This window comes from Lagopus leucura, unplaced genomic scaffold (genome assembly GCF_019238085.1).
Source record: "Lagopus leucura isolate 7727_CA_CO unplaced genomic scaffold, USGS_WTPT01 Super-Scaffold_73, whole genome shotgun sequence".
NCBI classification, from domain to species: Eukaryota; Metazoa; Chordata; class Aves; order Galliformes; family Phasianidae; genus Lagopus; species Lagopus leucura.
In genome coordinates, this window is record NW_024962252.1 from 62,397,400 (window position 1) to 62,425,299 (window position 27,900).

At 36.5% G+C, this 27,900-nt stretch overlaps 1 protein-coding gene across 1 annotated transcript in view; it reads right to left on the minus strand.

Moving 5' to 3' along the window:
- Positions 1–10,621: 10,621 nt before the first annotated feature.
- The window catches only part of THBS2 (thrombospondin 2), a 32,865-nt gene continuing 15,586 nt past the window's right edge, over positions 10,622–27,900 (minus strand). The window contains exons 14-22 of the mRNA XM_042882451.1: positions 25,165–25,272; positions 23,379–23,538; positions 21,792–21,910; positions 20,377–20,611; positions 17,042–17,269; positions 16,323–16,594; positions 15,359–15,456; positions 13,189–13,328; positions 10,622–12,500 (exon numbers count right to left, since the gene is read on the minus strand). Coding sequence (XP_042738385.1) covers positions 12,493–12,500; positions 13,189–13,328; positions 15,359–15,456; positions 16,323–16,594; positions 17,042–17,269; positions 20,377–20,611; positions 21,792–21,910; positions 23,379–23,538; positions 25,165–25,272 — 1,368 coding nt within the window. The 3' untranslated portion in view covers positions 10,622–12,492. The remainder of the gene's footprint in view (positions 12,501–13,188; positions 13,329–15,358; positions 15,457–16,322; positions 16,595–17,041; positions 17,270–20,376; positions 20,612–21,791; positions 21,911–23,378; positions 23,539–25,164; positions 25,273–27,900) is intronic.

Consider the following 27,900-nt stretch of genomic DNA (forward strand, 5'->3'; position numbering starts at 1 on the left):
AAGCCTTCACTGAGGCCATGCCTGACTCCAGTCCTCCTCACCAAGACTTATCCTTGGCCCCACTGGCAGGTCCTGTTCCCAGCCCAGCCTCATCCCAGCCTGGTTCTCAGAGACTTGATTGGTGCTGGGGCTTCCCAGTGCCCTGCTCCTGTCTGTAGGAGGTGAATCCCTGCTGCTCCCAGCACCTGGGAGCCCCCCGTCTGTTAGCGCAGTACCCATTCTGCAGCTCTCTGTCACGGTGGATACTGGTAAAAGATCAGTAGGTGTTACCTAGGAGATTTTATTACCAGGAGTAAAGACACAATAGATACCAGTGATCACAGAGCAACTGGAGGCTGAACATCTAAATCCAATTATGCTAAAATACAGTGCTTCTTCTCCTGTCTAAATGCAGAGTTTTTTTCAGTTCAGCATATATGCACACAAACCACCACCACCAAAGCACCAAAAAGAAAACAACTTTCTCCCTGACATACGGATTTTAATAAAGACACTGGACAATTGCACATAATTAGGTAATCTGTAGGTCTGCTGTGATTAAAGGGAGAGCCATGCAGTACTTTTCTGCTCCTTTCTGCTAATGTGTCTTCCAATCATCTTCAAACATTCTTTAGCATACGTAAATTTGCCTCATAATTTGTTTTTCAGATTTCTGGATGAGGATTTCTGGAGTTATTTTTTTGCCTGCTTTTAAAGTGAGGTTTAAGAATATTGCCCGCACTTCCTGCTGGGATTCCCTGCTCACCTTACATTTGTACATAGTGCAGCTGTTTAACTATGGCAGTAGGTGGCCTAGTGAAATATTACCACATTATTTCTTCAAGAACTTCTTTGGCTTCTAGTGTTATTTACCCCTCTCAGAATCATGGTGCTTACTTTGGACTGTTTTGCTGGAATTGCTCCTCGGTGTCTGACTGATCTGATGAGAAGGACAGACCACCAGTGCCCTTTGGCCCCCTTCAACAAGATAAATGCTTCTCAGATTGCTGGCAGCCTCCACTAACTCCAGGCGCTGTTCCAGGTTTCCTCCAAGGAGCAGCTCTTTGATGACACATAGTCTGCTTGAAGGAGCCCTGTTGACATCACCGTACCTGGCTTCCCCTGTGTGCTGGCAGTAGCAGATTCAATTCAAGGAGACACGAAAGGTGTGAGAGTATGGGGAAAGGAGTGGTCTTCTACAATTCAAGATCAAATGCCTTGTTTCTTCTCCAGAGTCAGAAACAGATTACATTGATACCAAGCTTGGAAATTGAAGCTGTCAGCCCAAACACAGCTGGAATTCCAGATGAACTGCTATTGTTGTTTAATGACAACTATTGGTTGCAATGAGGACCTCCAAAAAGTAGTATGGGTCTGGAGAGGAAGGATGTTGCTGCTGCTGTAAAGTACCAAATATCAGCATCTCTTTGATCTGACTGCAGTGGTTTCTGAGAGCTTTCAGCACTTTGTAGGCAGTGATCATCACCTCATGGTTAGGCCAGTAGACAACTAAGGCTTTCAAATATTCCTACGCAGAAGTGACGAAGAGTTACCAACACAAGGTTCTGATTCTCACTACTGCTATGATGTGTGACTGCTGAAATATTTATTTCAACTTTAATTGTTCATGCATACTCCACCATTGGTATGCGTGCACAGTATGGGGTTGAAATCTAAATGTTTTGGCCAGCAGTATCCATGAGAGACATTTCTGCTTCCTTTCACTTTCACCTGCTGTGATGCTAGGACTATAAAGGGCAATTCAGGCGTAATAGCACAGTTTCTTCTCAACATTTTGTCAGTGTCATCATTTGTGATATAGTCAGTATATGCAGTAGTGTTAGCTCAGCAATGTTGATGAGGTAACTGTTTCCTTGTATATCTTTAAACAGTTTTATTCTGAAGTTAAACTGTGAGTTCTTTGTGCTAAAAAGCCCCACAATGGATTGAACTGGATTACTGGATTGAAACGATGCCCATCTTTTAAGACAGCATTATTACTTCCTTAAAGAAAGTATTTATTTAGAAGACCTCAGAGATTAGAACAACTATCTTAAAATGCTATTTTCCATTTCTTTTGCCTAGACTATTCGGTACTATTTTAAACATCATTTGAAAGTCCACAGTTCAGAAATAAAGTTCTTCTGAGTTCTGCATTCCCAGGCTTCAGCCCCAGTACTCATCCTTCAGTAAGCTCTGGTCCTCCTTTTTATCCTGAAAGAATTGTTCCTCTTGAAGGGTGTGTTTTTACAACAGCAGTAACTGCACAGAAGAGATTAACCATCTCTTCTGGCAATTTTTGTTAAAAAGATCTAATTTGTTTTTCCACTCTTGTAGCAAAGGAACTCTGCGAACAGAAGCGTGGACTTCAGAAGAGAGACCCAGTTGGCATCTGTAGCCATATCCTTTCCTAATTGTTCCCATGGAGACTAGAATAACTTCTATTATTGTTTAGAGAGCTCAGTGGCTTTGTTTAGTTCCATAATAGAGAGGGCGTCAAAACTGCACATTTCCATCATTAACTAAAGTCCATCCTAGTCCAAAATGGAATTTACAGCACTGAGTAAATGGAAAGGATGTAGGAAGAGTTAGACCAGGTGTAATCTACATCTCAGATGGGTAAATCCCATTTCTGCTCCCCCCCTTCACTCCCCACATATATTTACCAGAGTATCATCTGTCTCATACATCTGGAAATGCAGCACTTCTTACAGCCACAGCTGCAAGTGCGACATCATGATGTACAGACCAAATGGTCGATGCTTTATGAGTAGTATGCCTTTGGAAAATATGATTTAACCATTGTCTTCAGCTCCACATTAACAATATCAAATCATTTCTGTTTCCATCTTTAAGATGGAAGGTCTTTAACAGGCCTTGGTATTTCTTAGGTAAGAACATAGATCAGTTGCCTTGTTTTGTCTGGACAGGATGAAGAAACCAGAAAAAAGAAAAATCCTTCAAAATAAAAAGTACACAACTGAAAAATGCCATCTCTGTAAGATCATTTTAAGGAGCATTCTAACTTCTGTATTTTATTAATACATCTAATTCTTGAGACTGCCATGCACAACTGAAGTAGGAATTTGGCTCTCTTGTTTTTATAATCTATTTTAAAACAAATATACTGCAACGTAGAAAATCAAACAGCTGGCCTCTGATGCACACTGCACTGCATCCCCCAGGGTAGGTTCAGATACTGATGATCTCTGCAGACCAGACCCTACAGTTCTGCAAGTGCTGACTGTAACTGAACAGAGTATTTTCTCCCGCTGCCCACCTCTTTTGTGTGGTTTGACAGTCCCTATAAAATTCTGTACAATTTTATTGCTGTTGTACTCCCCCTATTCATTCCTCTAGGCCACATCTGGTATGTTACATGTCTCTGTCTGAGAAATTTCTGCTGGCTTTCCAATAGCTTCATCAAAGTGATATTGGCATTGGTGTTTAAAGAAGTGGAGGCCCCTTTGCAACACAAATCACTGTAATATTTCTCCATCTGCCACTGAGCTGTAAGTTTAGAAATTATATTTTTTCTATAACTGTTTTGAATCAATATGTTTTTGTTAACAAGAATTGTGTGTTTTTCTTCGTGTGTGGATTCTTTTTCTCCATTTTGATTTTCATGCAAACACCTGTGAGTATAAGCACTTGCCTTGAAACTATCTATATATGGTCTTGTGTATATGCAAGTGTATTTGAAATAGGTAGATGGTCACAAATACTTTTTAACTGACCCAGGGTGAGAAAAGTCAATATCCTTGACTAAGTAATCAGAGAAAGCCTACATTAATAGACTTTATTAATAAAGTTCGCTAGGGTTTCATGACTCACAGTTGAGCGACAAATTGAGGCATGTCCCCACCTCTACAAAATCCCATCAGAAGCATCTAATCTCCCCTTTCTCCCACCTGATACCTCCACACCTGTGAGGATCCCACCCACTCCAGGGAAGCTGGCAAGAAGGCAGTACATGGAGCAGCTGGCCCAGGGGCACACATGGCCATGGTAGCAGCTAAATATTGCCAGCTGCTCCAGAGCTGCCTGCTAAGGCAGAAGAGAAGGTAGACAAACAAGCCTTAGATAGATTAGCTGGCAAATACTTCTGTTGTTTCCTTTTAGATAAGTTTTTTTTAAAGAAATCCCTTTGGCTTAATACACTTCAGAAAGTTAATGTCTAGTTTGAAGAAAATTTAGACAACCTTAAGAGCCCTCTTCAATGGCTGCCATTTAGGGTTGTGAAACCCAGCAAATAGTTGTGCAGATTCCTCTGGTTCATTTTTTTTTGTTTTACTCCTTCTCCAGTTTCCTTCTCAGTGCATGCTTTTCTGTCATGCTGGGAGACATTGTCTCACCCCTTGCAGCTCAGAGCTGTGAGAGGTAAAAAAGGGGGGGATTTTCTACCCTCCCTAGAGGTAATACCTGGAAGAAATTGAACAACTTTTCACATAATATGGACATCAGAGCACAGAGCATAAACAAGTCAAAGCCCCAGCTGATGAGGAACAAAATTATGGATATAAGAGGAAATTAAAATGCTTTGACATTGTCTCCTATTGAATAAATTACTCTTTCCACAGCTTCAGTTTTGTTTTACATTCTTAATGCAAAACACTTGCAGTATAACAAATATCAGGTTTTTTGCTAAAAGAATGTATATCCCTCAAAATTATGAACATGTGCATGAAAAATTGGTGGTCCCAACAAGGCAAGCTGACTACATTGGCTCATCTCACATGGACACGTCTATACAGAGTAATGATTGAGCAATAGAAGAGGAAGAGATATCCCAGATACTTGCCATTTCTTATTTTACTTATTAATCACTTTGCAGTGAAAGGTTTATAGTTTCTTACAAAATAATCTTTCCTCTTGAAAAACACCAGTTCTTCCTTAAACAATACAGCTCAAAGGTTTCCTAAGCTGCATTTCACTGCTAGAACTTATACAGAACGTTGCAGGAAAGGGCACAAAAAAAGTACGTTGATTAAATACTTTCCATTGCCTCTGGAAGTGTTAATATTTTAAAATTAATATTGAAACTCCAGTCAAAACTATACAGAAAAGCAAACCACATATAAGAAATTTGTATGTGTAAATGGAACATTAATTTATTTTGAAGTTTAAAAATTAATGCAGTAGTTAAACAAGCAATCCTTTAGTTTTAAAAATAAAGTTCTGCAAAAACCACATTGTCTCAATTCTGTTTTGGAAATTGGGCAGGGAGTAAATAGATGGTATGAAGTAACAGATGATAGTTGTGCTAGCATGGGAGTAGGCTGCAATTTATCAGTGCTATTGGTAAATCACAATATCTCATGCTTTATTGGGAGAAACAATACAGAGAAGAAAATATGCACATAGTACATTGAGGTAAAACGTGCATCATATTTGAAAAATAGTGGCCACCATACTGTGAACATGTTCTGAATAGGAACAAAGAAGTAGAAACAACAATCCTTCACAGTGCTACAACAGCACAGTCCTTGTACTGGACATCTTTAAAGAACACTTTCAGAACAGTATTTCATTCTCTATGGCATATAGTAGCATTATGAATTTCCGGTCCATAGAATAAAACAATCAAACAAACAAAAAAAAACCCACTGGCACAAATATTCCAGAAATAATAAGTAATTTTTTTTTGTCTATATGCATCATAAAAAAAGATTTAAATCTTAAGCACAATACTTAGGTGCTAAATCTCATACTATAGAAATATTTATATAGAGAGGGAAGAGTATTTTAAATACAGGTACCATAGCAGTCATGTAACTGATCTGCAAACCTCTGTGCCTGAAGAGCTTATTTTCCCTCTCTCCTCTGTAAAGGCTTGAGCATGAGGACAGTGGAAGGCAGAATTACTTACCTTGAATATTTCTTTGGCTGTCACAAATGTTCAGGTAGGATCATGCTGCAAGTGCCAGCTCCTGCTTTCTGCAGCTCATTTGTACTTTTCCTCTCATCATATTAATGAAAAAAATATTAATGCATAGTCACCTTTCCCTTTATTAGTATCTTTTTTCTGCACTTCATTAGAACCAAGATTTTTCCTTTTATTTGGATGTGATCTCAGCCACTTTACTGCCTCTGGATGTTCTATTTCTTTGAAAATTATGCAAATCTTAATTAACTTTAACAATTAACAAAGTTTTGTTTTCTTCTCAGCTTCTGGTCTCCTTTACAAGCATAAGAACTTCTGTCTTAAATGAGTAAGTGGTTTTGTCTCAAAGAGCAATTGCCAGTCTCTTTGCAACTGAATTGCAGTTGAGAAAACAATCTGCTGCACAACACTGGGATCAACTCTAGACGTTGTCTTCACTTCTTCAGTATCAAAGTTGAACTGTTGAGTATAGTTAAACCCTCTGAATTAGCTCCATTTGGGTGGTCCTTTACTTCTGACTGCAAACTCCTAGAGCAGGCAGTGTAGCTGAATCTTCAGTACTCAGGAAAGATTAATTTATTTGGGGTCCATGCTTCACCTCCCAGTATATAAGACTTACCAGTAAGGAATGTCTTCACAATTGGTTTCCACTGCTCCTGAACCTCGTTTTTTTGAATACTCTGATTGGCTCCCTATAACTTGAATCACTGTCTGTCTATCACAGGTTCATCCTGTTCTAATTTTTTTTCTGTTGGTTGTTGTTGCTACTTTCAAGTGAGTAGCAGCAGAAATTCCAGAAAGAGAACTAGAATGAATAATTAGAAGACATTATCTGAGGAAATTCTGCCTGGAATAAAACTGATAATTCTGTCTTTCATTTTTTTCACATACATAAAAGGATGTTGGTCAAAAAATATCCAATGAAGCAGTTGACAGTGCTTGCAGCTTTCCACCTTCTCCCTTTGTGTCAACATTATTTAAGGAAAGAAGATCAGTTGACAAATGGAATGTCAAGTCCTTATCTCCTGAAAGTTACTGAATGACTATGAAATCTTGATGTCTAAAACCCATTTCCAAGTTACAAGTTACCTTACTACAGATGTTGCTGAGATTTTAAGTGTGATTTGCAACACATGCCTCCAGCATCTAGAGGCTGCTGGTGCATTCTGTGGTGCTGAAAGGAGACCAGAAATGCTCAGCAGATGTCTGAAAAGGAATTCACTTCCTTCTAAAAGAAGAGCAATAAACATGTTCCTGTCTAGCTCTACAAATATCAAGATGACTGGATAATGATCAACGGTCATTGACAGAATAAGACTGTAAAACATCCAGTGTCCAACTCACTTGCCAGATTCCAACAATGGCCAGCAGCAGGTGGGTAGGAAAAGCACTGAAAATAAAACAAGCACAAAGTAATTTTCATTCTTTGCAAAATGTATATATTATATATGTGTATGTACATGTTATAATGAGACTCCACAGAGCTGGACAGAGAGACATGGGAAAAAGTGACATGAAGAGAACTACACACTGCAGCTTATGGCAGCAAGCAGTGAACATTCTTCTACCTTTGATGTATTTCTTGATCCCATTACCAAGGCAAGCACACAGAGAAAAAGAGCAGAGCAAAATATCATAGGTTTTGTGGTTGTTTTTTTTTTTTTTTTACACAAAGTTTTATGATGAAATGTATGTATTTCTCTCCTTCCCAAAGCTTGCGAGAAACAGATTGAAAAAAAACAAAACTAAACAGTAACAGATCTGAAATTATCAAAAGGAAAATTATACTGTGTATCATGCATAATCAACATCATGAATTCAAAAGTAGATTTTACTAAAGTCAAGAAGTGGGATTAAAAATATATATATATATATATAAATAATAAGAACATTTGCAGTTACATTATTGTAACATAAGCCACAGAGGCAAGAAAGCATAAAACACCTCATGTTACCTGCCTGGGGGTAGGAACATTATTTTTCCTCCAGGCATATGGATGTATAATTTTTAATGATTAGAATTTTACACTCTCCTTTGGCACATTTGGGACTAGCGGCTTTCAAGAAGTAGGATAATGGATAAGATGGACCTTTGGCTTAATCAATCCCACGTTTCTTTTGCTTCGAAGTCCCTCTTCCTGATCTACAAGGGTGGTCTTCTCCATATTGGGAACAAGACTGTGCCAAATTATTACATATTATTTTTTAAATCACTTTAGAGAACAGATGTTCCCATATGTGTATTACAGCTCTTCCTCTATGGAGGTTTGCAGCACAGGCAGAACCCTGAATCTCATCCAGATAACATTCACGTCTGTAGGAAAACATCCATATCCCAAGCTGAGGATTTGGCCCACTGACTCTGATAGTCTACTCAACTTCTGACTCCAGCAAGTAGTAGATGCAGATGTAAGCATTCATGATGCTAATATTTCTGCTACCTGACATGAGAAATAACAGGTACAGTGGTTAGGTGCACTTTTTCCTTTCTTTCTGGAAAAGTCAATGTAAACATATTATTAAGATTGACAAATTCTGAAGTGAGTTTATCATTATTTTTCAGAAATCAGAGTTTTATCCAAAGCTTATCTGAAAAACACTTGTTTTAAAATTGGGCAAGAATTTCTCTCAGGGGTTTCAGGATTTTAGTGTTTCCTACTCTTTTATCTGACTCAGAAACAGTAAGATACATAAAACTTACCAGAAGGATCTTAAAAGGGAAGGAAATTTGATCACTGATTGTTAGATGGGATCCTGATGCTCACAGAAACAAAAAGAAAAAAAAGAAGTCTGTGTAGTGTCATACAAGTCAGTAGCAGAATTGGAGTCCAGGTCATAGAATCACAGAATGGCCAGGGTTGGAAAGGAACTCAAGGATCACGAATCTCCAACTCCCCTGCCACATGCAGGGCCACCAACCTCCCCATTTAATATTAGACCAGGCTGCCCAGGGCCCCATCCGCTCTTAAACACCTCCACATCCACCTCCACAGGGCATCCACAACCTCTCTGGGCAGCCTGTTCCACCACTTCACCACTCTCTCTTTAAAGAATTTCCCCCTGACATCCAAAGGATTCCAGGCCCCACCACCGTCTCCCCTTAATCAAAAAATCAGCTTCTTTCCAGGGATTTCAGGCCTTTTTTCGTAACCCTATGACTCTGGGAACAAGAATTGCAGAGGCTGCCAAAATTTAAAATTAATTTTTCCAAAATTATCCAAATATTCATGAACATTTTCAAAAATCTGTATGGAGATCTAAGTAGAGAGTTCAGGAAGTGTTACTGCTTTTTTTGGTCCTCCATTCGCTTCTTTTTTTCTTGGAGACACTGTTAGTAATGCAGTAGTGCAGTGTTGCCATGGTTTCACTTGTTTAATAGTTTTATTTCCCTGGGTCTGTTTGGGAGATTTTGGTTTGATTGCCATGAAGAGTCTTTTTCCCCCCTTCATTCTTTTCAAGTCATTAGAAAGCATTCATTCCCAAAACTAACAATAACCTTGTTCTCATAGATGCCTATAAGAGACTCTTGAGAACATAGGTAACAAAGATCTTGATTACTGTATTACCCAAACAATGCCAATCACTTTCATCTTTGCAGCATAAACAGAAAAGAGCCACTCTCATCAGGCCTGGATATTTATATTAGCTTAAAGGATTCATCAAAAGATGGTACTGTGGAGTATATGGTTTTCTTGTGTAATGGTTTGAATACTCCAGCTTTGGCACACTGGAAGCACAAGCAAAGGAAAGCAAACAGTTGCACACCATTAGGCAGGCCGAGGAAAATCAATAGCTAGTATTAATTGCAAGAGGAGATGACTACAGTTCATACCTCAAAAGTGGCATTTTGACATGCAGGACATTCTGACTTTTCCTAATCCATTTCAAATACCCCTCCTGGGAGGGGTTCATAGTGATGGTGAAGACCTCTCATGCTAAGAATATTTCGTATCTTACTCTGAGTTATTACTAAGCACTCATTCCTGAAAGTCTCCAGCAGGAAGGCAATCCTTGCTCAGGCAAACATATCCCAGTGACTTAAATGGGACATGCAGCAGAAGCAGCTGCAGACCAGGATCATGTATTTGTTCAAATGCATCAGCCAAGATCCAAACTAGAAATGTGTATACAAATGCAACAACAAAAAAATAGGACCAAAATTTCTCACTCACAACAAGTAAAACTTGAGAAAGTTTGCCAGACAAGGTATTATGTGGAACCATGTCTCTTGTCAATGCGAGTAGGAAACCTGTCATTTATAATCTGAGAAGACAACTGTCAAGCTGTAGCCAAGCAGCAGATTTATTGGTCAGTTTAAAATGAGCTGGTTTATAGCAAGGCAAGAAGTTATCTAACAAAGGGCCTTGGGGAATGGAATATTCCTTTAAAGAAGCATTTAAACTATAAAAAAGGTAAAGAGATTTTTTTTTTTATAAAACCTTTTTACAGTTTATTTCCTATCATTAATTTCTTTAAAAATATATATAGATAGATAGATAGATGAGGATCTGACTAAATGAATCAGGACGTTAAATGATAAATTTCCGTCCATGTAAACAAATAAATAATTATTTACAATCTTTGGCAAAACAAAATGAAATTTCATTAATCTCTCTCTCTCTCTCTCTCTCTCTCTCTCACACACACACACACACACACACTTGCAAAGAAAAAAATGAGAAAGAAATAAAAGAAAAACATCATAAATAATTTACATAGAATAGGAAACATGATACAGTCCAAATATTAACATCTTCATCCCTATACTGATGTCTCTATTCAACAAAACAAAAAACCCTACACAGCCATTACAACCATTACATTTAATGAAGTCACCCTCCCTTCTGCTTGGGACTCAGGGATACAATTTGAAACACCAAAAGAAACTGAAACACACTTCAAAACCTCATGAAGAGGATTTGGAAAAAACAACAACCACCGAAAACAACCAGCCAAAGTAGATTTGATAGTATGACCACTATAAAATGTGCAACAAAGCCAGCAACTGTGGATTTCTTTCTAATTGAACATAGCAATAAAATCTATTTCAAGGAAGAAAAAGTTGATTCAATATTTAGCTCATTGCACCCAATAAGAAGGCAGAGATAACATCCTATTCCATTAGTAAATTCATCAATGAATAAAATTACACCAGCAAGTGTCTTTTTGTGAACAAAGCTCATACAACTTAAAACAAAATGCTAAACACGTTTATACTATTGTATATCTGAATAACTGTTTTATCTGTTTAGAATAAACACTGGTAGCCCTTCAGCATTATTTTAAGAAGTTCTATATACAGCAGACATAGGTAACAATGTAAGATAATAAACTTAAGGTAACAGGATATATATTAAGGTTCCATTTATAAATTCTTCATTATTATTCATTTAATTTTAAAGAATACTTGAATATAACCGACAAAATTATACTTAGGTGTATATCATGCTTTGACCATATCTACATATTGTGATACACTTTAGAATATCATTAATGTATTACTGATGCATCATATGACATGCTTTAAAATAAATTATCAGAGAAGTTTGCTTGGTGTGATAATCATAATAAATATTAACAAAATACTTATAAGTGGAACCTTAATCTCTTATACTACCAAATTAAGTAACAATTGTGTTGCCATCTTTTCAAAATCCCAGATCTGGATACTAGATGTCAAAGTGCTTTTTATAACAGTGGTGGGAAAGTTGTTTGGGCTTGTTTCACTCCACATGGCCATGTGATTACTTTTTTTTTTTTTTTTTAAATTATTATGAAAGAACACAAGACATAATGGAAATGAAAAAACTGGAAATCATTTCATGCAAGTCAGGCAGTGGTGACAGCTTTGGAATCTTAAATGAATCACTCTTCCCTTTCATATGGTAGTTTCCAGTTCAGTTCTCTTTGGCCTGAATGAACTCTCTGATACTAGGCAATACTTTAGGTTGCCAATCTGACATTTCTAACAACTATAATTTTAATGGGAGTTATTAAGAGCATCCTCATCACCTAAAGGACATCTCAAATCAAGAAATCTTCACAATTAACCTTCACTTTATACTCCAAAAGCTTCTTCATTGTTAATATAGACACTATTCGTGTGGTCACCTGTTACTTTACTACCCAGAGGTTCTGTTAGTGAAGTCCAGCCCTGATCAAAAGAAGAAAGCATCAACCATATACCTATAAAGTTATTCAAACACTGCTTTTCCTCATTTAAAGAAGATGACTGATAATTATCATCTTCCCTTTTTCTTTCCCATATATATATATAAATACACATTTTCATATCTTACTCCTTTAGATAATACAAGCAAACATGTTCTGCTAAATTGTCACTCTAGAAAAGCGTTCTGAAGTATCAATCTGCTTTTGCTTCTGTGGTGGGTCAGACGCTCACATTTAGGTTTCATTAGTCCTGGCTGTGAGAAGGCACTTGGGTGGAGGGATGGCTGAGGCATTCCTGGCAGCAGGGAGCATTCCTGGTCACTGGAGCATGTGGACAGAGGACAAGGAAGGAGGTACAGAAAAATGAAAAATAAAAAAAAAGGGAGTACCAGGATGTACTGAGGTGTCTAGGTTGCATAGCATTTACAGTACTTTGCTGGTAATGCAGCAACCATTGCTCAAGCATCTGAAAGAAACAGAAAAAGGTATTAATTGTTATATTACTGGTTTAGATTCAGTCAGAAAGGAGGAGAGATCCATCATGGTACAATATAAGGATTGCAGCACAAAGTTTCCCATTTTGCATTATCCTACGAACATGATAACATTTACATAAAAATAGGTAGTCATCTACATATGTAGATAGAGATGCACTTGTTTGTGTACATGTATCTACCTCTGTGAATAATAATAATTAAAAAATCACATAAGAAAGCCTGGGAAAACATTTTCCATATTTCAAAACATTTTTGAACAGGCAAGATACAGAGACATGCTCATTAATGCCTACTCTCTCTTTCCCTCTTGGAAAGAGGAGTGATCCAGAAGCAGCACTCTGCCCGCAGGACACACTGAAATAGCCTACAAAGGAAAGTGGATATGCAAAGAAAATTATAAGCGTGTATCCCACTCAGAGATTTATCTTATTTTTTTTTCCAGGTGGGCAATATTAAACATCTGGGTTTTATTATTCAAATTGAGATTACTACAGAGGCAAAGGGCATCCATGGTATTTCAACAAACAGGTTCATGACAGGCTGTAAGATTACAGATTGTTTTCAGTTAAAGGAGGATATTCTTCATTTCCATATTATGTGCTTGTTCCATAGGATATCAAAGGCATCAGCATTTTCCAGACATTTTCTATAACTAACCTCTGCATTCATATTTGAGGTCAGAGAAATAGACCATTTCTTGAGAGAAGACAAAAAGACCTAATCGTCCGCCAGCAAAGGTTGTATCATAGATTGGTCCAGAATCCACCATGACTTGCTTCCCTTCATACACTAGAACTCTGTAAAAAAAAAAAAAAAAAAAAAAAAAAAAAGTAATAAATTAAACTAAGAAAATGATGGAGTGTCCATTGCTAAAGGATAGTAATAGCTTCCAAGAATTAAATCAAAATTAATTTTAGCTAGTCACCAGATAACTACTTCACTGTAAGGATCACTTCTCATCTCTATCTCATGACCACATGGCTGGCAGCCACAATACATTAATCAGAAGTATTGGAGCTGTTCTGTAAGTAATTTTATGCACACCATCTGCAAGAGATTTCCCAGTTCTTCATTTAGAACAGTTCATACCAGGAGACATGAGTATGTATTCATTGATAAGCCTCTATCCCTGTGAACTCAGAGGTTAAAAGAAAGTTGTCTTTACAGCTATGTGAATGACTGATTTATTTACTTCTTGGTGCAAAGGCCAAAGTCACAAATTGGAAGAACCATCCCTTTAGAGTCAAAGAAACATTAACTGGAGCCATGCTTAATTTTTATTTCAGACATCTTAAGCCTTTAACGAAAGCTGCAAGAATTTGGACAGAAACAGCTGAATTCATGAACTGGAAAAGGAAGATTTATTTTTTTCTTGAGCATCTGAGACACCCACCCAAGAGCTAAAAGAACTCTTCATTTTCCTTTTCTACCAGATAGGTTGTAGTTACTCTATCTTAGACTTTCTGCTTCTCACCTTGGACAGTCAAGGTTCTTAAGTACTGAAGTATCTTAAAATAGCCAAACATGAAGTGAGCTTATGGTCTATTGATTACAGCAGAGCCAAAAATACTACACAGATCTAAATATGTTAATATTAAATTGCTATGTCTGTACAAACAATGTAGTTCCATAATGACGTGGGATAAAGAAGGTTGTTGTATTGCTAACAAGTGGTAAAGCTCAACAATAACTTGAGGCAGACATCTACACCTACAAGGCGCCTAACACTTAGATGTAACCAGTCTTGGTTGTGCAGGAAAACCGTTGTGCTGCTTGGATATAAAAGCAGGTAAGCAACTAGAATAAATGCCTTTTGTTCTGCACCTGCAAACAAGTCTGCATGTCATTTGCCTTTCCAGCAAGAGAACCCGGGGAAGCCCTGCAGCATAATGAAACCACTGAACCCACATTTATTTATTTCCTATTAAAAAATGCCCTAGGTAATGAAGGAATCTAATGCTCCAGATCACAGAATTCTTCATGCTAGACTAATCTAGTTGGATACCATTTGAAATATATTTTGTCTGACTCTACGTAGATTCTACAAAAAAGGACACAGGCAACAGCAACATGAATGGAAAAAAAAAAAAAATTTCTTTTTTACCTGTATCAGTATATATGCTGCAGCATGAAGACTTAGATGAAGAAATATTTTTCCTGAAAACTGGATAAAATAGACTAACTAAATTTGTCTATATTTCAACATCCCTACTCATACTCAACACAAAGTAACAAGACCTCAAAAGATCGGACTACCTCATTGAAAAAACACACTTTATAGTTACAGTACTTAGTTCAAGATAAAATTGAGACAGTCAATGTTCATAATATCAAATATTAGTAAACTAATATGCCATAACTAATATGCCATAGCTCCTTGTTATTGCAGATGTGCTTATGGCTACTTCTTCACTACTGGAGACAGGATGCTGAAATAGACAGAAGGTTGGCCTACTTCCCTGTGGCAATTCTGATGTTTCTAATTAATTTCATTCTTTCAAATTCCAGAAGCTGGGAAGGAATCTCATGTTCTAACCCTGCTTTGAGTTTTTCTTAGGAAGTTTCCATTCCTTTGCAATAGAGCCATTGAGAGAGATTTTTAATTTATTTTTTTTTAATTTAAGAATGTTTAGCTGATGTAAATACCCACTAATTGAACACATCTGAAAGGGAAAATAAGTTAACAAAACAATTCCCTAAATATTGAAACAAACTGTCATGTAAGCATCATCATTATCAGAGCTAGCACAGAACTTGAAAAAATAGCTGTTACATCGGAGACCAAAGTTATGCTATTAAAAAATAGAGGCACAGAAATATTTCTTACTTTATTAGTCCTGTTTTAGGCCTATGAATCAAATGCCACCTGTATGCAGTATAATCTTTCCAGCCAATATTCTTAGGATCATGCCATAAAGTGCGCACCTACATTAGGAACACAAATGCTGTATTAGAAACACTGTGCTTCAGCAACTATGCACCCACTACAGTGACAATATACAGCCACAGATTATTTTCGACAGAGCACGAAACGAAAAACAGTATTTAACTGTGTTATGTTATGACCAGCATACTTCTTCAATTTATTCTTCTTTATCAAGAGTAATGAAAGTTCACTTCTTTAACTATGTAGTCTCGTCCCTGTTTGCACATAGACATCCACACTATAAGATCTGATGTTGCTTTTCCTATCCAAATGACTCCTCTGATTAAAAGGGGCCACAGCTTCACAGTTACTGCCTTGAGATTATTCCTTGAAAACTCTCACACTTGGCCAAGGCCTCATTCCTCCAAGAACTCCAAACTGTGAAATTTCTATTCATGTGCAAAGCTCCATTAGCTTCATTTCCAAAAGGCACAAGATTCTCCTGTGGCCGGGCCCTCCTTGGAACAGCAGTAATTTTTCTTTTCTTGCTTTTTTTTTTTTTTTTTTTTTTTGTTCTCACTGGTTGCTGAAGCATAAACCCAGCTTAATTTAAACAAGCTGGAATGTTGAAGGATCAAGTGCCAATACCAAGGTCACAAAGGATTTGTGGAGAACTGAGATCTTTTACTCATTTTAGGATCACACCACACCCTCCCTTTTACACATGTAATTTTTTCCATTCATAATTTTTATATGTGTAATGTTCTCTTTGAAACAAGGCAAGCGCTATTACATGTGAACTGAAAAACAAATCTGTTGTTTTTTTTTTTTGTTTCTTTGTTTGTTTGTTTGGTTTTTTTTTGCAACAATTGAGGTGTTAAATGATTCATCATGCACCACAGTGCTGAAGTTTTAAATCTCTCACCTGTCCGGGGGTGTTTCCTGTATGCCAAAGAGCATTTCTCAAGTGTTCACCAGTACCAGTTGTTGAATTCACTACCTTGAGCGACACACCAGAATAGCCATAAGCCCTGGTGGGTTTGTCCTCCCAGTATGTCTGAGTGACTTGCTTCCACATTAGAACATAAAACCGACTGCTGGACTGGTAGCCAAAAACAAAGCCAGCATAGTCATCATCACGGTCTGTGTTAACATAGAATGTGCCACTGAAGTCAACAGAGCTGAACTCATCATAACCTGAGAGAAGACACAAGACAAGAATCATTGAGTTACAACGCTGGGTCTGGTTACCAACACTTTGGAGTCCTAGCTTTGATTCCGACTTTTGCTTTTTCTGTTTCTAGTCTCTAAGAAAGGAGTAATTTCACTTGCTTATCTACCCTATGGAGACTCTAGAGAAAAATAAGTAATTTACCAGAAGTGGTTAAGGCAGCAGGTACTACGCTTATGTCAAGTTCTTCAACTGGATATTTCACCTGTGTTACAGTCAGTGACAAGCTGAATGGTTAACAAAACCAAACAGCACTGAGCTGTTTTTAATTTGGATGTATAAACCTCAAGTTTCAGTCCCAACCTTGGAATACTAAAATATATGACCATTTTTATTATTATCTTCTTGATCAATAGACCACTGCTTTCTTCCCCAAAGATGCTGGCTTACTGATCTGATAATCTGATACTCACCTACAGCTATTCCAGGATCAGAGTTGGCAGTCTGCACCAGTTCCTTGCCTTGGTGGCGAATAACCCAGTTGGGATCAATCTGAGCTGTTCCCTTGGGGTCCAGAGGGACCATCTGGAACTTTCTGAAATCAGTTTCACTGATGGCATTATTTTCAGGACATACATCAAAAATATCTGGAACATTGTCATTGTCAAAGTCATCTTTGCAAATATCACCTCTGCCATCACCTGTAAGTAAAAGCAATAAGGAAATGCAATTGTTAGCAATTTAACCACTCTATCTACTGCCCTGGTACTAATGGAAGAAATTTATGATGCATATGAGTGTATCATTTTCTCGTTCTTCAAAGAATGCTTTACACAGAGTTTCATTCTCTAGAAGCTCATTTCAAATTAACATTTGATATGTTGCTGGTAATGACTGGAGTAAGTCATCAACCTGGATCCAGGCCAAAATTCCTTCTAATAAACACATCCCATCAGTGGTTCATGACAGTGATCAATCTGGATGCTAGTCTATATACAGTGCTTCAGAATCAGCAATGGGAAACTTGGAAGTTTCCTATGCTGATATAATTCACTAACACTTGTATTATATTTTCAGTATGATTCAGTCCCAGATCATGCCCCATCTCTGGAGGCATTCAAGGACAGGTTGGACCGGGGCCAAGGCAGCCTGATCTGGTGTCCTTGCCCATGGTAGGGAGGTTGGAACTGCATAGGCTTTAAGATCCCTTCCAACCCAAGCCATTCTGATTTTATGATCTGATGCAAGACCACATTTTAGTATTATTTGAATTAATTTATGCTGCACATGCTAAAACATTTGTCCTACTACAAATTACTAAATCCCTATATAGTATCGAAGACTTTAAGACTTTCTAAATCTGTCTGAGGATTTGCACAGCAACAATCCACCCAGTGCATTTACAGTAATATATGTAAACATGTTTAGTTACTCTTTCACTTCTGAGTAGAACAATCTGTTTTAGATAAAAAATAGCACTTTAGGAAAATGCAAGAAAACAAGGAATTACTATGTACAGGAGGACTAGCCTTGGAGACATTAAGTTGTCATATGAAATAGAAGAAGCTTTTTAGACGATCTAAAATGCATCCACGTAGTGCAGCTACAGTTACTACATTCAGTACTAAAATAAATACCTTCTTCCTTAATTTACACATGATATTGGTAGGAAATCAGTAAATGCATTTTGCCAGAAATAGCAAGTGATGAAGGAAGGCATAAAAAAAAATTCTCAGCAATGAAGCCACTGTCAACATATGTGACATACATATTACTTAAATAAAACAAGCACTTGAAGAATGACTTAGGAAAGTACAAAAACAAATTCAAAAATATCTGACTTTTACAGCAGAAACAACTGGATATTAAACTGGATACTATTCTAAACTGGAACTGCCAGCTAATTTATTTCTATCTTCACAAGTCTGTGCATCTGCTTTTTAAAAAGTATTTGTGACTCCTTTAAGAAATTGGGAATTAACTTAATGGAAAATAGCAATGATCCAACCAATTAATTGTGGAGATACTAATAGATGCTACACAGTCAAATGAAAAGCTGCATTACTACGCCTAATGAGCACAGCATTTTTCAAGTACAAAGCTTTCAGAAAAAAAGTAGAACAAGAGTTAGGCTACAGCCAAAAAGGGTAGTTAGGGAAAGCTAAAGAGTTTAACAATTCAAAGACTTCTAGTAGTTCAGCTACATTGTAAAATAGTCCAACTTCTCACTCTGGCAATTGGCCCTAAAGAACACAGAATCCTGACCAGCTGTGTGTCCCTGCACCTGTTTATCTTAGCACTTAAAGAGAAAAAGTGAATTTCCAATTGTATTGCTCTTGCCAGTATCAAAGAGTTAATCAAAGAGTTCTTGAGTCATAGGATAATTTAATTATTCACTGAATACCCTGCTGACAGCCATTTGGTACTGAGCTGTTGATGACAACATTGACTATGTCAAGAAGAGTTAGAAAGCATTTGTTTACCCAGCCACATCCAACAGTTCTCTCAGAGGCCTCATCTTTAAATGATGTAGTTCACATTGTCAAGAGCATGGGAGCATATTTTGGCTTTATTTATCATTTTTCCAATATTTCTCTTGGGATTGCCACTGATGACAGTGATGAGCTGGCTAAATTGTTTAAAATTTACTCTTTTTGTAAATACTTACACCAAACACAATGCATACTCACTCAAAAGACCCAGGTGACAGCTAAAACAAATTACGCCAATTTGGAGGTACCCTTATTTTGGAATATTTCTATAAGTAAGAGGCTTTTCCAGAAACTAGCAATTACAAAGATGTTTCTATTACCTGATTTGACTACAGGGTAAAGTGCTACTGCTGATACCAAACAAACCGGTTGTTTCTGACATCAGCAATTGTCTTACCAGAGAATCACTCAGGACACAGGATTTTGTCTTTCTAAATGTACATAAAACCGTATTATGTTGGTACCAAATTCTGCTTTCATTTTCACCAACATAAGTATGCAGTGACTCCAGTAAATTGTATAATTCCGAACAGAAATTGCTCAAGTATTTATTTAAAGGCTAATTATTGGAGACCTACAACATTCAAGGTTTTCAAAGGATCAGATGCTTCATAAATGACATTTGTGACTGTAAAATGTCACTATTTCATTACTGAAATACCACCAAACACAAAGAAGGATTGTTGGAAAGTGCCGAGCAATGTTTTAGGGCAAGAACTGGAGAAGGGAAGAATTATGTATCTATTTCTTACACAGTGACACATATATTACCAAAATATTTTTAAAGCTACTTACCTATAAAATGATTTTGAGAAAAGCACCTAAGAAATACATACTAGAAAAATAACTTAAAATCAATATTAATTTTTGAGTTAAACATTTAAGTAATAGACAGCTTTTGAAAAAAAAAAAAAAAAAAACAGCAGTAGACTGTATTTTTTCTATATTCATTGTCAGAAAACAGCTTGTTTTGAAAACAAAGGATATCATTCTTCCATTTCAGTTTTAATTTTAAATGTCTTAAGTTTCTAGGTTTTCCTCTTACATCTCATTTCAAGACTAAAATGAATACGAAAACGCTCAAAAAAAATTCGGACAGGTATTTACCTATAAATACACAAGTGTGTTCAAGACCCTCTCAAAAAGAGGTTGTCTAATTTGGCCCAGAGCTAGAGCAGTTCCATTCAAGTCTCAACTGACTGAACTGTCATAAGTCGGCTCGTTCTCAAGAGACTTCATTTTCCTCAAAAATTACTACCTCAAAGACAGAACTGGATACTAAGGACTAAATTAAGTTGATGTAACATTGTTCTTACCATCAGAGTCCTCCTGCTCAGGGTTATATCTGAGGCGACAATTGTCCCTGTCATCTGGAATACCATCATTATCATCATCAGGATCACAGGCATCCCCTTTACCATCTTTATCATGGTCAGCCTGGTTAGCATTGGGAATGTAAGGGCAGTTATCTTGGTTGTTCTGGTGGCCATCTTCATCAATGTCCTCATTGTTGTCACACTGGTCACCAACAAGGTCATTATCTGCATCAGTCTACCAAAAGAAGCAAGCGTGTGACTTTTATTAAGCACATCAAATACCAATAACAGTAGCCTGGTACTTAATTTTCCAAAATTTCTCTTCAAGACTTCTCTGCAGACAAGTGGTACTGTGATGATAACCATGCTTAAAAGTAAAAATGTTATTTTGAAAGAGTATAGCTACTTACGCTACTGTCAAAGCATCAGACCTGGTCTCTAACCTATTTCCAGGGCAGGCCTTTGGCCATGACTGTCATTGTTTTCATTCTACAGATCATGTGGGAATTGCAGTCCAGGCATTTATCTGACTGCTTCTATAACACTTGATGTTACTTTCCTGCATGCGGACCAACAAATCTGAGCATACTAAATAAAGCCATGAAGCTGTTCTGACTTGTCATGGGGGAGTGTGCATGATAGCATGCAAGACAAATGACAAATATTCCCTCATGTCAATTTGTTATTCCAAGATAATTCAGTTCTGTGTAATCTGTGCATCTCACACATAATCCAGATTGATACGTTCGTTTTGTTTTTTGTTTTTTTTTTGTTTTTTTTTTTTATAATTTGAAAGACTGCAGTTGAACTCAGTTACACTATGAATCCTACAATCAGGCAAATTCATTATCTCTGCATTGTTCTAAATTCCAGAACATTAACTGTTAAAAAAAAAAAAAAAAAAAAAAAAAAGTTTACTTCCCTTGTTCTTACCTTTTACCCTTCTGAACTGTTCTGTATCCTTAGACAAACACTGGGGTTTCTACCAATTTGCTTTCCTGGCCCTTTTCTTTTGGGCAAAGAATCCACAGGAATAAGAACCATTTTATATCACTCAATTTCCAAATCTATAGCCACACACTAATAACTTAAAACTGTACCATACAAGAATCCTGTGGTTTATAGGTGCAAGTAAAGCAAGGCGTGTTCTACCCCAGAGCCTCTCCAGCCCCAGTAGCTTTGTCTTGGATTTCTATATCTGAAAGTGCATCTTTAAACACTTTAAATCAATGTTATTTACTGTGGTAAGAGCAGACGTGAAGATATTGGGTGCATGTATGCAGCACACTTCCTTCAGTCTACCCGTACTATGAAATAGCAAGAGAAATAGCTTCAGCTATTTCCTCAGATATTTTTCTTCTTTTCTTTGTCCTTGTTCTGACCTCATCATTACTTAAGCGGTACCTAACATTTACCTGGTCTGGATTATGCATTAGCGGACAGTTATCACACTGATCACCAACTCCATCACCATCTGTATCACTCTGGTCTGTATTATAAACGTAAGGACAATTATCTCTTTCATTAAAGATGTCTGTGGGGGAAAAAAAAAAAAAAAAAAGAATAAAGAAATCAAAATGGTATGACGTCCAGCACAAATAAGTCATAGACTCTACAGTCATCAGCAAAAAATTACACTCTTACAGAATTCATAGACTCTCTCAATGCTACAAGGTAATTCCTGCATCACGAAACAGTGAAGAGACTAATATTAAAAAAAACAAAGATGCATCAATATAACTTTTCTTTTTATGGTAAATACTCCTATATGCATTTTTTCCAGCATATTTCACTAATGGAAGGGCTAAAACTTATGACTCTAGCTCTTTCTCATAGATTCTACATTCCTTGAACAAACAGCTGAAGAGGTGGGGTACTTTCTAATTAATTTGATTTGTATTTCCTTTGCGAACACTATAAGGAATGGCAAAGAATGCATAGTTATATCATGGTGGAATGTCTGAATAGTTTTGTACAGAAACAACTGCATTAGCATCCAGCTGCCTCAGCACTGAATTATTTCATTTTACCAGAACACATGCATAATTTATTGTACTGCATGCCAAATTTTCAATAGAAAATGTTCCCTCAGGAAACCTAATTATACAATGGACAAAATCAAGATATATAGGCCTATCTGTCCAAAAAGGACACAAGGACATTCTCCTACACTAATATTCCCTGGATATTTCTGTAGTCTTTAAGCCAATAGCATACAATTGCATTCTTTTTACCAAGCAGATATGCAGAAGTCCCATGAGCAGTACTACTAAGAACCTGATGATATGAAGGATGAAAGGAGTCAAAACATTTAGAAGATCAGTTCAGCCAAGCAGCCAAACGTTTCTATGTTTGCTGAAGGAAATCCAAAACCAGATTTCTTCAACTTATAATATTTGTGGTATTTTTTAATTTATGAGAATCCGTAAGGATACTGATTTTAAAAGAACATTTAAATAATTTTCCTGTCCTTATTCTGATGGAATCTGGTTCACATAGACATGTACTTGTACATGAATTAAACACCTTTAGTAAAATTATCAGGAAAAACAAATTGCATATTTGGATTCCTATGGATTTTGCAATGTTTCCATAAAGAAAAGCAGATTAATTTTTTACAGATATTGTCTTAACTGGGTGGATATTCAAGTCTTTTCTCCCTCCCTAAAATGTCAAAAGGAGAAAGGTCAACAAAACTTTTACATTAGACCCAGATTACTTTGGATTACAGATGAAGAGAAGACTTTCTTTTTAAGATTATGTTGACAGAAGACTTGCTGTGATTTATTCTTCAATAGTATTCACTATATTCAATAGTGTTCACTGTATTCATTTAGGGACATTATACTAACACATGAAAAAGGAACCTTAGTTTTCTCTGGCATTTTTGAGCAGTTAGACTTGATTTTATTTCACATAGTAAAGCAGGCAGCTTGTCTCAATGACCACAAATCAAAGCGTACTCATAGCACATAACTTAATTCTCAAAACCAAAAACATACCATCTCCATCAATATCCACAGCACATGAGTCACCCTCCCCATTATTATCTGTGTCAATCTGTGCAGGGTTGTGCACATAAGGGCAATTATCACAGCGGTCACCAACTTCGTCTTTGTCATAGTCAAACTGACGAGGATTGAACAGAAGAGGGCAATTGTCCTAGAGAGAAGAAATAAAACATTTAAGAACATAAATCACAATTTGAATTGAGGTCACATGAGCATTTGGTGGTAAATCTTCCTATTCATCTTGGACAGATGAATCAAGACACAAATATGTGATTTTTCCACTGGACAAACTGTAACTAAGCTGAAAATCATAGTGCTAATGGGATGGTTTCTGGACAGCCAGGCTTACTGTGTGTTTTGTGTTTTTATACAAGGCATGCTAAATGCATACTGTATATCACTAGAAGAGAAACACATTTTAAATTGGATCTGTACTCCATAATTTCAATGAAAATATCTCATTGGTACATGCAATTTTTTCCAAAAGCAGGATGTGCTGTAGAATCAGTCCAACGGCAGCAGCATTTTTCTTTGGAAAAAACAAGAATTAATACTCTGACTTTTTTGGAGCAATCTAGTATCAATATTCTGTCTGAAATCAAATGTTTTGATTTTTAATTTTAAACAAGAATTGATTTTGTGGGTATATTGCATACGATAAAGTATAAAAGACGCTAAAAAGCAAAATTTAAATGAAATACTCTTTGATCCAAAATATTTTTCCCTAGAGCCACAACTTTTAGTGGAACTTTTAAAATTACATCTCAGTTCAACCCCTATGCTGGAAGTCTGGTACAATAAGATTTCTTATGCTTCATGCATCTTCAAACTACAAATGGTCTTCTGCACAGCCCTGAGGAAGTATTCTGTGTAGAAGTAAAGGATCACCAAGCCAAATCAAAGCAGTGGAATTGAGAAGATCAAAATTGTGGAATCTAAAGGGAGTAATTTGAAAATATCTTTAGACTACTTTTCCTCTGTGAAAGCAAGAAACAACAACCTTTACCAGGAAACTATTTTTTAGATCAACATTTCAGATTCCTCAGACACACATTTTATACACTGAAAGAGATGATAGAGGACAAATACAAATTTTATACTGCGCATAAAACTGAACTAGTAGCTACAGTCTAGCTCAGAGCATCTAGGCTTCTTGTGAAGGTAACCGAAAACAACTATAATTTTTTAATATCAGTTCACGCATCTTAACCTAAACATATTCAGAAAAAGCACAATGAAAGATACTCCTGTCCATTTGCTTAATGTAAAGGAATAAGAGGTTTAGATTAACCACCTGTCTTTCAATTAACACAACTATACAGATTTCAATCTTGTGGGCATACTTAAAAGATGAAAGCATGAACAAGGCTTATTACTTTCCTCTTGTCACTTCTCTTTTATGCTCTCTATGTTTATAGTTACATTACTTCCTGTAACTTGTTTCCACCATATATCAGGTATCTATCAGCTTTTAAAATAAATAGAGCTATCATTCCTCATCACAAAATAAAGAGTTTAATTAAGTTGTTTTCATGTACACAACTGAACTCAGAGCCAATATAGAGAACTTAGCTCAGCCTCAGGTTCCCTGGGTTGTTTTGCTCTTCCCAGTGTTACATCTCATTTGATGCAACAACTTTACTCTGCAGCAGGTATCATTCAAGGAAAGTAGCGCAGAGTAACTTAGCTGAAGCTCTGAACAATAATCAAGTCATCGCTTGTAATTAGAAACGGATGTTTATGTCAAAAGTACGGAGAACACAGAAACGCATCTTACTTTGTCATCTTCAACACCATCGTTGTCATCATCCTCATCACAGGCATCTCCTTTGCCATCTTTATCAAAGTCTTCTTGGCCAGAGTTAGGCAGGAGGGGGCAGTTATCCTGATCAAAAGAAATAACTGATCTTTACATTATGTCAGAATGACTTGCCTGGACAGAAGTGCAGATATGGTGCCACCACCACAGGCTAGAAAGCAAACAGTCATCCACAAATACTTTTTAAAGGATCTGTGTTTGTTGCCAAAGATAGTAGTAAATTTGCTGCCTTCATATTGTACAGTAAGTGAAACGCATCTGCAAATCATTCTGTTTCCCAGCTCTCCTTCTGTAAAAGGGATGTTCCCAGTAAATTTTAGATGAAAATCTCTAGCAAAGAACAAACACACCACACGCACACACAATCACTTACATCAACTTTTTATAGACAGCTGGTGATGTATGTTTGAAGATTACATATAAAACGAACAGGTTTTTTGCCAGAAAAATACACAAGCCAGGAGATGATCTTCAGAAACAGCTGTTCATATGGAAAGTTACTGGAATGAAGTATGGAGCAATAAGGAGAACACTGTAAGCATGGGTTTTAGAAAATGGGCCTTTCAACTGTCCTAAAAAAGAACATCTTAGCTCTCTTGTACAGCCAGAGCTTTGAAAACAAAGTAAAATGTATTCTTTTTGTACTGGAGCTTTGCAAAGAATTATTATTTTAAATGAATAAAGCTGTATTTTTTAAGTGTAATCTAAGATGTAAAACCTTAACAAGTATTTCCATGTTTATCTCAGACCAAAACAGAATTTGCCAACAGACTGCAGAAGTATTTTTTGTAATACATGAATATTCCAGTAATATTCCCCATCCCTTTTTTTTTTTTTTTAAATCTCAGCAGTTCAAATAGTGGAGACAATTCAAGGAAGAAAACTGTAACTGTTCATCGTAAGTATGAAAACCATAATGTAACTCCAACCTTTTCATGGCACGTTTTTATCAAATAGTTGTAGATGGCCTTGACTGTCCAACTCAGTACTGATTACTATCAATCCAGTAATATGAAATGATTTTCTATTTCTTTATGTATTTTTGGGAACAGTGAAAAAAATAAAAAATAAATAATTAAAAAAAAATAAAAATCAGTCAAAGCTTCTTCAATTGCTTTCCATGTTTGCATCTACACGTTTGTTCATCTGTACTCTCCATAGAATTGAGTCCAATTTCATACAAATCTAGTAGTAGCGCAAAGACCTCAAGGGTAGCCAGATCCCATAACCTTTAGGAAAAAGTAGCTATGTAGAGGAAAGAGATCAAATCAGTGCACTCAAAAAGCCTCTTACTAGCTATTAAAAAGAAGACTTAGACACATCATGCTTCGCTCCAGGGAACTCAACCTACCAGAAACTAGGTTTCTTTGGTTCATCTGTTAATCAAGTTCTATGTTGGTACAGTAACAACGGAAAAAAGATTAACTATCATATGAATGAGAAATAGATTTACATTAACAAATATTGCTAAGATTTTATTATTATTTACAACTATATGCTTTATGCATATAGATTTGCTTAGTACATAAATTTTCATACAACAACAACTCAAAGTAGTAGTAGTAGTTCTAACTGCTCAAAAAAAAAAAAAAAAAAAAAAAAGAGAAGTAGGATATTTTGTAATGAATACAACAATCTGAAAATACCTAGAATTTTCAAGGTGTTTCACCCCCTAAATGTTTCTACTAGATCAACACACAAATTGAAGAATGAACATGAATTAATCAATTAATCTTTGGAACAGGTTTTTCTGAATGGGTTCGGTATGTTGGGCACTTAGTAAAAATTAATCATTTGTGTTACATCTGCAGTCAACATGCTGCAAATCTTGATGACAGGAACTAAGAATGAATATGTGAACTGCAATTGCTGAACTGGCTGCAAACACGATGAGCAGACATCAGTGAGGATGAGGACATTCAGTGTTTGAGTTCCATATTTCCTACTAAATCTCAAACTCCCTTGTGCTAAAAAAGGCCAAATTCACAACTTCAGTTGGATTAATAGAGGTAACTTCTGACTCTCTTAAACCACCTGATTTCAAACTCTTGATTTGTATTCCTGTTGTTAACAACAACAACAACAAAAAAAAAAAAAAAAAAAAAAAAAAAAACTCATTTTTGCACTTCTTTTTCCCTTTTTTTTCTTTTTTAATTTAACATTATTGCACTTGTACTTCGTAACAATTTAGAGGTAGACTGCTTTAACTTAGAGGGAGAAACCAAAATCCTTCCATTCTGGGTGAAAAACAAACAAAAAACCCCACAACAAATCTGAAATGCTAAGTATCACCCTTGAAGCCATAAACAATTCAGTAAAAATACTTGAGAACTTGCCTGAGTGAAAATATATAGGTAATCCACTGATGCAAGTGTTTAAGTCATAGGTATGTAAATCTAACCATTCACCTTCAGGTATAGCTTATTTTGTCCCAGTTACTTGATTAGCTACTTTTAAGAATGCATGCTCCTCTGTGCTGCGCCTGCCTTTCAACCAACAATGAGGTGACCACTCAGAACTGAGTTGAATATATCTCAAATATTTGGTCTATGTTTAAACCAGTGGACCTGGAACAACTTCCAGCCCTGTTTTGTTCAGCAGAGTAACTTCATCACAATGAGGCCTACAAATATATTCACCTTTTTTCAGGAATTCCTGCTAGAAGAGAAACCAAGCTAGGAAACCAAGAATAAC